This window comes from Oncorhynchus mykiss, chromosome 18 (genome assembly GCF_057628025.1).
Source record: "Oncorhynchus mykiss isolate SJ-2025 chromosome 18, ASM5762802v1, whole genome shotgun sequence".
Lineage (NCBI taxonomy): Eukaryota > Metazoa > Chordata > Actinopteri > Salmoniformes > Salmonidae > Oncorhynchus > Oncorhynchus mykiss.
In genome coordinates, this window is record NC_143039.1 from 48,739,254 (window position 1) to 48,751,914 (window position 12,661).

The 12,661-nt window shown below is 42.2% G+C and overlaps 1 protein-coding gene across 1 annotated transcript in view; it reads left to right on the forward strand.

Annotated features, from left to right (window-relative positions):
• The window catches only part of LOC110496257 (venom phosphodiesterase 1), a 37,607-nt gene that overhangs the window by 2,795 nt on the left and 22,151 nt on the right, over window positions 1-12,661 (forward strand). Inside the window, exons 2-11 of the mRNA XM_021572044.3 lie at window positions 2,941-3,028; window positions 3,283-3,417; window positions 5,314-5,439; window positions 5,604-5,664; window positions 5,829-5,926; window positions 6,049-6,128; window positions 9,594-9,713; window positions 10,015-10,124; window positions 10,243-10,308; window positions 10,428-10,500. Coding sequence (XP_021427719.2) covers window positions 2,941-3,028; window positions 3,283-3,417; window positions 5,314-5,439; window positions 5,604-5,664; window positions 5,829-5,926; window positions 6,049-6,128; window positions 9,594-9,713; window positions 10,015-10,124; window positions 10,243-10,308; window positions 10,428-10,500 — 957 coding nt within the window. The remainder of the gene's footprint in view (window positions 1-2,940; window positions 3,029-3,282; window positions 3,418-5,313; window positions 5,440-5,603; window positions 5,665-5,828; window positions 5,927-6,048; window positions 6,129-9,593; window positions 9,714-10,014; window positions 10,125-10,242; window positions 10,309-10,427; window positions 10,501-12,661) is intronic.

A 12,661-nucleotide genomic window follows, 5' to 3' on the forward strand; every position in this document is an offset into this window, starting at 1 on the left:
TTAACCTTACAAATCTAAATGTGTAAGGACCGACGCTGGAGACGAGAAGCAAGTACAGGGAGTGAACATTTAATGGAAGACGGACATCAAACAAAAGAAGAACAGCTTCTGGACGGGGGGAACAAAACGACATGATGAAATTAATGCTGATATGGATCACAAAACTGAGGAACAAACAGATAGATGGGGCAATCAACAATGTGAAGGAGTCCAGGTGAGTCCAATGATCGTTGATGTGCGTAATGATGGTGAAAGGTGCGAGTAATGAAGGGCAGCCTGGCACCCTCGAGCGGCAGTGAGGGGAAGTGGGAACAGGCGTGACAGTATCCCCCCTCTAGGGGCGCCACCCGGCATCCCACATGGGTGAGCTTGACGGGCCGGCCAAGGCATGGGCGCCGGACTGGCCGGCTGAGGCATGGGATCCTGACGATCCGGTTGAGGCAGGATCCGGCACCCGGACCCGACATCACCACTAAAAACAAAAACTCCCCGATGCTTCAAATAGTGGTGTCAGCATTCTGTAAGGACCGACGCTGGAGACGAGAAGCAAGGACAGGGAGTGAACATTTAATGGAAGACGGACATCAAACAAAAGAAGAACAGCGTCTGGACGGGGGGAACAAAACGACATGATGAAAATAATGATGACACGGATCACAAAACTGAGGAACAAACAGATAGAGGGGGCAATCAACAACGTGAAGGAGTCCAGGTGAGTCCAATGATCGTTGATGTGCGTAAAGATGGTGACAGGTGTGCATAATCAATACCTTTGCCAGATAACCCTGTGAAACTAAGAATGTATGCTATAGCTATCAATTAGGAGGAAACTGACTGAACAACTCAAAAACTCCCCAGCTTATGCTCTCCAAATGTTAGCTGTGAGGGCCGAGATGCCCATGCAATCAATGACTTTTGTTTGCTACATGTCGGGGATGCTACTCACGAAGACATATTGTTCTGTCTCACAATTCCAGAGCATGAAACGGCACAGGGGATGTTCAGTGTGCTGCGTGGCTATATTGAAGAAAAACAGATTCCATGGGGTTTTAGGGCCTTCCTCTGAGGTCCTGGATGGCAGGAAGCTTGGCCCCAGTGATGTACAGGCACTACCCCATGTAGTGCCTTGCAGTCGGAGGCCGAACAGTTGCCATACCAGGCAGTCATGCAACCAGTTAGGAAGGTCTCGATGGTGCAGCTGTAGAACTTTTTGAGGATCTGAGGACCCATGACAAATCTTTTCAGTCTCCTGCGGGGGAATAGGTGTTGTCGAGCCCTCTTCACGATTGTCTTGATATGTTTGGACCATGATAGTTTGTTGGTGAACTTGAAGCTCTCTACCTGCTCGACTACAGCCCTGATGATGAGAATGGGGGTGTGCTCGTCCCTCCTTTTCTTGAAGTCCACAATCATATCATTTGTCTTGATCACGTTGAGGGAGAGGTTGTTGTCCTGGCACCACACTGCCAGTGTCTCTGGAGCTCCTCCCTATAGGCTGTCTCATCGTTGTCGGTCAACTTAATGATGGTGTTGGAGTCGGGCTTGGATATCATCATCATGATTTCCACCATTTAGCCGTAGCTAGTTATGTTATCCACTGCTAGCTAAAACTAATATTAGCCCGTGTTTAACATGTAACTCTGTGTTGTTGTATGTGTCGAACTGCTTTGCTTTATCTTGGCCAGGTCGCAGGTGCAAATGAGAACTTGTTCTCAACTAGCCTACCTGGTTAAATAAAGGTAAAATAAAAAGAAAACTTGCTAACACCAATAGCTAGCTATCACAGATGAAAGGGTTTAGCTAGTTATCACAATTTTTGCTAATACACTGCCTAGTTAGCTAGCTAGCTAGTAAGTTCGTCTTAAAATTGGAGTCACTCATGTTAGTGTGCTGAAAAAGAATGCTAGCTAGTTAACTTACCAGCTAACAGCTAGTTAGATAACTACTAGAGCTAGCTAGCATGCTAAACCACAAAAGCTAGCTAAATTTAGCTAACTGAGCAGCGTGCTAAATCATCCAGCAGAATTTCTGTATTCAAAAGTTAAACAAATTGCATAGAGAATTTACCCTCTCTCCTTATCAACATTTTGATCCTGTGAACAATGATTATTTCATGCAATCTCTTCTGTCTGGACTTTGCACACTTCTCATAGCCACGTCCATCATGATTCTTCATTACGCACTGTCACATAATGTCAGTGTCAACACAACATTCTGGACACGTTCCAGGTCATCTTTATTTCAAGCAAGTTTGGGCAGATCTCACAAAGTAGGGGACATTTTTCAGAAACCAGCGAACCACACCAGTAATATGGCTTGAGATCTTCAGATGAGGTCTCTTCAGATGAGGCCTTAAATATGTGTACCAATGCATCATCAGTGTTTCAAACGTGGGGGAAAGACACATCATGGGAGTTGACCGTTGGTCTGAAAACCAACCTCTTCTGTTCCTGGGACAGAGCAACAATGCATCACACCCATAAGTGAGAAAATGACTATAGTTTAACTGTGCAACCATTGAAAATAAGGTTGCATGATGACACATCAATATTATACGCATTTGGAAGTGCATTTATAAATGGTTAATAGCTTGAGGTAAATAGTGGCTCACTATTTGGCAAGCACTATTTTGACTAATTTGTTATAACCCATTTATTTATGGTTAATAATGCATTTAAAAATGATTAAATAAGTGTTAGTATCGTAATTACAAACCCTTTATAAACCCTTTACAAATGGAACCTTATTGTGAAGTGTTACCGTCTTGGTATACCACAGTAAATGGGATGCCCTTTTTTCAAAAACATTTTGTATTAAAAAATAGTGCAACTAGTGTCTTTGTGGTTGATACTTGTACTGATACTGTGTGTGTATGTTTGTGTGTGTGTGTGTGTGTGCGCTTACATGCATGTATGTGTTTGTGTGTGTCTATATGTGTAGATAGGGGCTTTGGCGATCTCTATGGTCACCATAATCCTAGGGCTCGGACTGGGGCTTGGTTTACAACTAGAGGACTGTCGAAACAAAGGTACACTATTTCTTATTGGAGCAGATTCTGTAAAAAAATCACGTACACAACCACAATATGTAAAACTACAATTATATGTGATATTTGATATCACCACTTCAACAATAAATGAAGACTACCTTGGTGTGCGAAATCAAATTGGCTCGTGGGCCGGATTTGGCCCTCGAGCCATCAGTTGGTGCCCCCTGTTCTACTGTATAAGCTGCACCTGTGAAATCAACTGGAAATGCTCAGTGTACCTTCATGTGTTCCAGTGGTTCCCACTACCTCCTGCAAGAACAGATGCTACGAGCCCTTTGACGATGAGACACCAGGCTGTCGCTGTGATACTCAGTGTGTCATCAACAATAACTGTTGCTATGACTTTCAGGACATCTGTTTCCAACCAAGTGAGCCATGTTTACTGTAAATTGGGGTGCGCCACCTAGCGGGGGCAGTAATAGTAGAATGCACAATTTCGAAATTACATAGTGCAGTTCCACTTGCCATGTTAGTCATTGCATACCTTAGAGAGCTATTTATAACTTGTCAGAAATTTGGGGTGCGGGATGTTACCCAATGCTGGAACAGGGACCCTGAGTGAAAAAGTTTGGGAACCCTTGCCCTATATCACCCACTGAATGTCCTCACAAATTGAACTCATACATTGGCATACTGATATGAATACATTTGAAAAGTATGGTGTTATCAGTGGAGGCTCCTCAGAGGAGGAATGGGAGGACAATCTCCTCAGTGAATTTCATTAAAATAAAATATATTTAGTTTAGATAAAACTAAATATATTCACGTCACCAAATAATTGTTTTGCAATGAAAAATACAGTTTTGCAATGAAAGTCTGTAGTAGCCTCAACAGCACTCTGTAGCACCATGGTTTAGCCGGAGGACAGCTAGCTTCCGTTCTCCTCTGGATATATTGACTTCAATACAAATCCTAGGAGGCTTATGGTTCTCACCCCCTACCATAGATTATCACAGTAATTATGACAACTTCCGGAGGACATCCTCCAACCTATCAGAGCTCTGGTAGCATGAACTGACATGTTGTCCACCCGGTCAAAGGATTAGAGAATGAATCTAGTACTGAAAGCATAAGCTACAGCTAGCTAGCACTGCAGTGCATAAAATGTGGTGAGTAGTTGACTCAAAGAGAGACAAAGACAGTAGTTAAATAGTTTTGAACAAATTCATTTCTTCAAAAATGAAGGAGAAGCATGAAAGAGATAGAGATTTCATATTTTTTTACATTTTCACTTACTTAGCAAGCAAAATCAGCTAGCTAGTTTAGCCTACTCAAACACCCGGCTCAAATAGGGGGATTCTATGTTATCTAGCTGGCTATGACTATCCAACACAACACTGGAACTCTTCCAAGTCAAGATAAGCTTTTGGTTTTACAAATATATTGCCACCGGGGCCCGCCGGTGTAACTGCTAAACTGCTTACTGACTATACACTGTACCTTTACTGCATGATTGTAGCGGGTTTACTAACATGTTAGTTATATTAGCTATGTTGACTATGATGTTCCTTTAGCTAATATGGTGACAATGATGTAGGCTGTGTGTAGTGGTTATGATATGGTTTGGCTTGGAAAGGTTTTTTCACCTGGTCACAGGTGATGTGTTGTGCATTGAAGTCCACAAACGAAGGGACAAGGTGAGAGGAGGAGAGTGAATAGATGCGAGAATGAGTACAACGTGGCTGCTATGAAAGTGAACATTCCACCAATTCTGTTGAAAAACGTTTCTTAAACGGAAGCAAACAGAACGAAATAGGGATGAACATCCCTGAACTCTCGTTTGCAACTGTTGGACTAATGATTACACCCTCTTTACCAGCTAGATGCAGGCAAGAGTGTGCAAGGCCTCACGTTTCTCTTGACCTGCGTGAACCTATGTTGTAAGCTTTCATTCATAGGCTAGGTTTTAGCAACCTCATGATATAGGGGAAATTAGAGTATTATGTAGTAGCTTAAACCTATCGATGTTACATTGAACTGGGTGAATGGAATATGAATGACATCCAATATGCTGTAATAGAAATAAGGTAATGCTCATGAAAAACAAAACGTCCTCCCTCATCATAAACGGCACAGACCGCCACTGGGTGTTGTCATGTTGTATAATTTTTTATGATAGCATATTAGGACCAATAGGGTTCAAGTCTACCACATTATTCAACTAAGAAAACACTGAACTTTGATGACAGAATTGTTTCCTTGTTCACATGTTAGCTTATTATGGTTTAACTAGCTTCACCACTTCTAATGGTTTAATCCAACAGCTCAACAATGGGAGTGCACCAAACTGCGCTGTGGAGAAACGAGGTTGGCGGAGAGCAGGTGCCACTGCTCTGACGACTGTCTGGGTGCTGGTGACTGTTGTACCAACTTCAAACATGTCTGTCAAGGTGAGAAGAACTTTATGAAATGTACACGTCAATGTACACATTACCATGTATCCATGTATCCTCAATAGCTCAAATGTTTGCATTGAGACAGATTTGGAGGAACATTTGAAATGATTTTTTCTTCTTCAATTTTCTCACTTGTACTTGTTTTCCCATAAATGAAGGAGAGACAGAATGGGTGGCAGATGACTGTGTGGATTTGGCGAGCCCTAAATGTCCAGCGAAGTATGTTTTAGCGTATAAAGGAATGCACAAAATTGAAAAAAAACAAGAATGCCAAGATGATTAAAAAAGGCTTCAATATCTACCTGAATTACTAAACTAAATGTAAAATGTAAAATTCTACATATTTTCTAAATGTTTCTAAAAATCTATATTTTTACCCTTAGCTTTAAACTGCAGCCGCTGCTCCTCATCTCACTGGACGGCTTGAGAGCAGAGTATCAACAAACATGGAGTTCCCTCATCCCCGTCCTAGACAAACTGAGTGGGTCCCATCATCCCTTTGTCAGATGGGATCAGCTTGTGCCATCATCCCTGTTCAACTGCCTTAACCATACCAATGGGCTTGCACATAAGGGCTAATCTTTTTCCTTATCCCTCTAACAGGAACCTGTGGCACCTCTGCGCCTTACATGCAGCCTGTGTTCCCCAGCATTACCTTCCCGAATCACTACACCATTGCGACGGTTAGCCTCATACTGTATATATCCTCACACACAAACCCATTGTTGTGCACTATGACAGGTATTACTTTTTAAAAGAACCACAGAATTGTATATCAGCCAACAAGGGGATATCAAATATACAGTTGAAGTCGGGAAGTTTACATACACTTAGGTTGGAGTCATTAAAACTTGTTTATCAACCACTCCACACATTTCTTGTTAACAAACTATAGTTTTGGCAAGTCGGTTAGGACATCTACTTTGTGCATGCCACAAGTAATTTTTACAACAATTGTTTACAGACCGATTATTTCACAGTATCACAATTCCAGTGGGTCAGAAGTTTACATACGCTAAGTTGACTGTGCCTTTAAACAGCTGGAAATTTCCAGAAAATTATGTCATGGCTTTAGAAGCTTCTGATAGGCTAATTGACATCATTGACATCATTGAGTCAATTGGAGGTGTGCCTGTGGATATATTTCAAGGGCTACCTTCAAACTCAGTGCCTCTTTGGTTGACATTATGGAAAAATCTAAAGAAATCAGCAAAGACCTCAGAAAAATTGTAGACCTCCACAAGTTTGTTTTATCCTTTGGAGCAATTTCCAAATGCCTGAAGGTACCACATTCATCTGTAGAAACAATAGTACGCAAGTATAAACACCATGGGACCACGCAGCCGTCATACCGCTCAGGAAGGAGACGCGTTCTGTCTCCTAGAGATGAACGTACTTTGGTGTGAAAAGTGCAAATCAATCCCAGAACAACAGCAAAGGACCTTATGAAGATGCTGGAGAAAACAGGTACGAAAGTATCTACAGTGCCTTGCGAAAGTATTCGGCCCCCTTGAACTTTGCGACCTTTTGCCACATTTCAGGCTTCAAACATAAAGATATAAAACTGTATTTTTTTGTGAAGAATCAACAAGTGGGACACAATCATGAAGTGGAACGACATTTATTGGATATTTCAAACTTTTTTAACAAATCAAAAACTGAAAAATTGGGCGTGCAAAATTATTCAGCCCCCTTAAGTTAATACTTTGTAGCGCCACCTTTTGCTGCGATTACAGCTGTAAGTCGCTTGGGGTATGTCTATCAGTTTTGCACATCGAGAGACTGACATTTTTTCCCATTCCTCCTTGCAAAACAGCTCGAGCTCAGTGAGGTTGGATGGAGAGCATTTGTGAACAGCAGTTTTCAGTTCTTTCCACAGATTCTCGATTGGATTCAGTTCTGGACTTTGACTTGGCCATTCTAACACCTGGATATGTTTAATTTTGAACCATTCCATTGTAGATTTTGCTTTATGTTTTGGATCATTGTCTTGTTGGAAGACCAATCTCCGTCCCAGTCTCAGGTCTTTTGCAGACTCCATCAGGTTTTCTTCCAGAATGGTCCTGTATTTGGCTCCATCCATCTTCCCATCAATTTTAACCATCTTCCCTGTCCCTGCTGAAGAAAAGCAGGCCCAAACCATGATACTGCCACCACCATGTTTGACAGTGGGGATGGTGTGTTCAGCTGTTTTGCTTTTACGCCAAACATAACGTTTTGCATTGTTGCCAAAAAGTTCAATTTTGGTTTCATCTGACCAGAGCACCTTCTTCCACATGTTTGGTGTGTCTCCCAGGTGGCTTGTGGCAAACTTTAAACAACACTTTTTATGGATATCTTTAAGAAATGGCTTTCTTCTTGCCACTCCTCCATAAAGGCCAGATTTGTGCAATATACGACTGATTGTTGTCCTATGGACAGAGTCTCCCACCTCAGCTGTAGATCTCTGCAGTTCATCCAGAGTGATCATGGGCCTCTTGGCTGCATCTCTGATCAGTCTTCTCCTTGTATGAGCTGAAAGTTTAGAGGGACGGCCAGGTCTTGGTAGATTTGCAGTGGTCTGATACTCCTTCCATTTCAATATTATCGCTTGCACAGTGCTCCTTGGGATGTTTAAAGCTTGGGAAATCTTTTTGTATCCAAATCCGGCTTTAAACTTCTTCACAACAGTATCTCGGACCTCCCTGGTGTGTTCCTTGTTCTTCATGATGCTCTCTGCGCTTTTAACGGACCTCTGAGACTATCACAGTGCAGGTGCATTTATACGGAGACTTGATTACACACAGGTGGATTGTATTTATCATCATTAGTCATTTAGGTCAACATTGGATCATTCAGAGATCCTCACTGAACTTCTGGAGAGAGTTTGCTGCACTGAAAGTAAAGGGGCTGAATAATTTTGCACGCCCAATTTTTCAGTTTTTGATTTGTTAAAAAAGTTTGAAATATCCAATAAATGTCGTTCCACTTTATGATTGTGTCCCACTTGTTGTTGATTCTTCACAAAAAAATACAGTTTTATATCTTTATGTTTGAAGCCTGAAATGTGGCAAAAGGTCGCAATGTTCAAGGGGGCCGAATACTTTCGCAAGGCACTGTATATCCACAATAAAAACGAGTCCTATGTTGACATAACCTGAAAAGTCAGTCAGCAAGGAAGAAGCCACTGCTCCAAAACCATACAAAAATCCAGACTACGGTTTGCAACTGCACATGGGGACAAAGATTGGTATTTTTGGAGAAATAGCCTCTGGTCTGATGAAACAAAAATAGAACTGTTTGGCCATAATGACCATCGTTATGTTTGGAGGAAAAAGGGGGATGCTTGCAAGTCGAAGAACACCATCCCAACCATGAAGGACGGGGGTGGCAGCATCATGTTGTGGGGATGCTTTGCTACAGGAGGGACTGGTGCACTTCACAAAATAGATGGCGTCATGAGAAAGGAAAATTATGTGGCTATATTGAAGCAACATCTCAAGACATCAGTCAGGAAGTTAAAGCTTGGTCGCAAATGGGTCTTCTAAATGGTTAATGACCCCAAGCATACTTCCAAAGTTATGGCAAAATGGCTTAAGGACAACAAAGTCAAGGTATTGGAGTGGCCATCACAAAGTCCTGACCTCAATGCTATCGAAAATTTGTGGGCAGAACTGAAAAAGCATGTGCGAGCAAGGAGGCCTACAAACCTGACTCAGTTACACCAGCTCTGTCAGGAGGAATGGGCCAACATTCACCCAACTTATTGTGGGAAGCTTATGGAAGGCTACCTGAAACGTTTGACCCAAGTTAAATAATTTAAAGGCAATGCTACCAAATACTAATTGAGTGTATGTACACTTTTGACCCAATGGGAATGTGATGAAAGATATTAAAGCTGAAATAAATTGTTTTCTCTACTATTATTCTGACATTTCACATTCTTTAAATAAAGTGATGATCCTAACTGACCTAAGACAGGACATTTTTACTAGGATTAAATGTCGGGAATTGTGAAACTGATCTGTATGTATTTGGCTAAGGTGTATGTAAACTTCCGACTTCAACTGTATAAGAAATAAAAATATGCAGCAGTTTGTGTCATTGCCAAAACTGTGTGATTTAATTTTGTATTCTTCTTCACAAAATGTCCACTGTGTCATCTTTAGGGCATGTACTCCGAGTCCCACGGACTGGTTGACAACAAGATGTATGACCCTGTGTTCGATGCTTCCTTCAGTCTGTCAAACGACGAGAAGTCCAACCCCAGATGGTACTTTGGTCAGCCTGTGAGTACACCCCCCTGCTTTCTGCTCTGCCATTCACATTGAAACCTTTAGAGAGTTAGATAAGCAAGATAAGAATACTTTTATTTGGTTTCCCACAGTCAGATACTGGGCCTACTGCCATCTTTTGACCATAGCGTTGAAAGTCAGACTGACGTCAGTATTTATTTTTTCATTGTGTGTTGTGCATTTCTGTGTGTTGCTGTATTTCACAAAAGAACACAACTCTCTGCTCAAACGAATACTTCGATCAGTACTGAGGAGTGATTCGAAAATATTCTCGCTCATAACCTTGTCATTGTAGATTTGGCACACTGCCAGTTACCAAGGGCTAAGAGCAGGAACGTATTTCTGGCCTGGCTCAGATGTCAAAATCAATGGCAGTTTCCCAGACATCAACTTAGACTACAACGGGTAATATAATCAGGAATAAATTATCTTCTTTCTCATATATGAATAGACCGATAGCTTTATTACCCTTGGATGATAAGAACTGTCATTTTCTATTGTCATGCCTTTCATTTCATTTCAGAAAAATACCTTTTGAGGAGAGGGTCTTCACACTCCTGAAGTGGCTACAGTTGCCAGATAATGAGAGGTAAATCCTCCATTTAAGTTAGAGGCATCCCAGCTACTAGCAAGCCTTTATCAGAGACATTCAAGCCTAAAGTGCATTGTGTATAAAGTCGTGGTGTATAACAATTGTTGTCCCTGCAGGCCAGATTTCTTCACGTTGTACCTCGAGGAGCCGGACAAGTCGGGGCACAGCTTTGGTCCTGTCAGTGGAGGGGTAAGGTCAATAAGGAAAACAACCAGGATGCATCTCATTAGTCTGAAGTTATTTCATATGCAATTAACTGAAATACCTTGATAGGCGAAGGGCAAACAACAGGTTTGTTCTCAGATCATTGCATATCAAGGGAAGGAAAAGAGGTGAGGAAGCAACTGCAGACTATTGAAATACCTCTCGTGCAACAACCTTACAACAACCTGCAGGTCAAAGCAGGTTCTGGATTGTTAAGCTTATACTGTATCTACCATTTGAGAGCTTGGGACAATAAAGCTATATCTGCATTGGAAAAAAACATGTCATTGACATAGGCTCGTTCTGTTCAATGTTCTCTACCTATTAAAGTACTCTAAATGCAACAATTCATGTTAAGTTCAAAATAATACAAGATAAAAATTGCTGACACCATTCAAACCAATGAGAGTTCGGAGCATTAAAGCCAATTATCTCAGAATAATCATTTTTTCTGATAGAACTTTATAGTCCAAAGCTCTCGCATTAATAAGATACACTTCAGACGCTCTGAAGTACTTTGATGAAATGGTCCATAAATCTTTATTAATAAAATAACCAAAATGACAAAATAACTAATATTAGAAATAACACTACTGCAGAGTTCCTGCACCTAAATATAAACAGTACCAGCACACAAAATGAGCACTGGCACCTATTTCAGTCAAGCATTAAGGCTGCCGCCTCAAAGGTGTTGTTCGATTCCTGTCAGGGACAAAACAGCAAAAGGTCATGATGTACTGCTTTGTTGTTACGTAATGTAATCCAAAAAGGCTCACTTCTTGTGTTTAGGTCAGGCATGTGTCGAAACTACCCTTTGTTTTTGTTCTCGTAACTGCTTTTAACATGCTTTTATAGCACCATAATCAACCCCTGACACAACTCTCATTTACACAAAATATAACCAACTGGCAAGTGTCTTCACTGACATTTTCAACCTGTCCCTGACTGAGTCTGTAATACCAACATGTTTCAAGCAGACCACCATAGTCCCTGTGCCCAAGAACACAAAGGTAACCTGCCAAAATGACTACAGACCCGTAGCACTCACATCTGTAGCCATGAAGTGCTTTGAAAGGCTGGTCATGGCTCACATCAACACCATTATCCCCCAAAAAACTAGACCCACTCCAATTTGCATACTGCTATAACAGATCAACAGACAATGCAATATAGATTGCATTCCACACTGCCCTTTCCCACCTGGACAAAAGGAACACCTATGTGAGAATGCTACTCATTGACTACAGCTCAGCGTCCAACACCATAGTGGTGCACTCATATCTCATCACTAAGGACCCTGGGACTACACACCTCCCTCTGCAACTGGATCCTGGACTTCCTGATGTGCCGTCCCCAGGTGGTAAGGGTAGGTAACAACACATCCACCACGCTGATCCTCAACATGGGGGTCCCTCAGGGGTGCATGCTCAGTCCCCTCCTGTACTCCCTGTTCACTCATGACTGCATGGCCAGGCACAATTCCAACACCATCATTAATTTTGCCGACGACACAACAGTGGTAGGCCTGATCACCAACAACGATGAGACAGCCTATAAGGAGAAGGTCAGAGACCTAGCCGTGTGGTGCCAGGATAACAACCTCTCCCTCAACATGATCAAGACAAAGGAGATGATTGTGGACTACAGGAAAAGGAGAACTGAGCACGCCCCCTTTCTCATCGACAGGGCTGTAGTGGAGCAGGTAGAGAGCTTCAAGTTCCTTGGTGTTCACATCACCAACAAACTAGAATGGTCCAAACACACCAAGACAGTCGAGAAGAGGCACGACATAGCCTATTCCCCCTCAGGAGACTGAAAAGATTTGGCATGGATCCTCAGATCCTCAAAAAGTCCTACAGCTGCCCCATCACCAACTGGTATGGCAACTGCTCAGCCTCCGACCGCAAGGCACTACAGAGGGTAGTGCGTACGGCCCAGTACATCACTGAGGCCAAGCTTCCTGCCATCCAGGACCTCAATACCAGGTGGTGTCAGAGGAAGGCCCTAAAAACTGTCAAAGACTCCAGCCACCCTAGTCATAGACTGTTATCTTTGCTACCACACGGAAACCGGTACCAGAGCGCCAAGTCTAAGTCCAAAAGGCTTCTTAACAGCTTCTACCCCCAATCAGTAACAGCTAATCAAA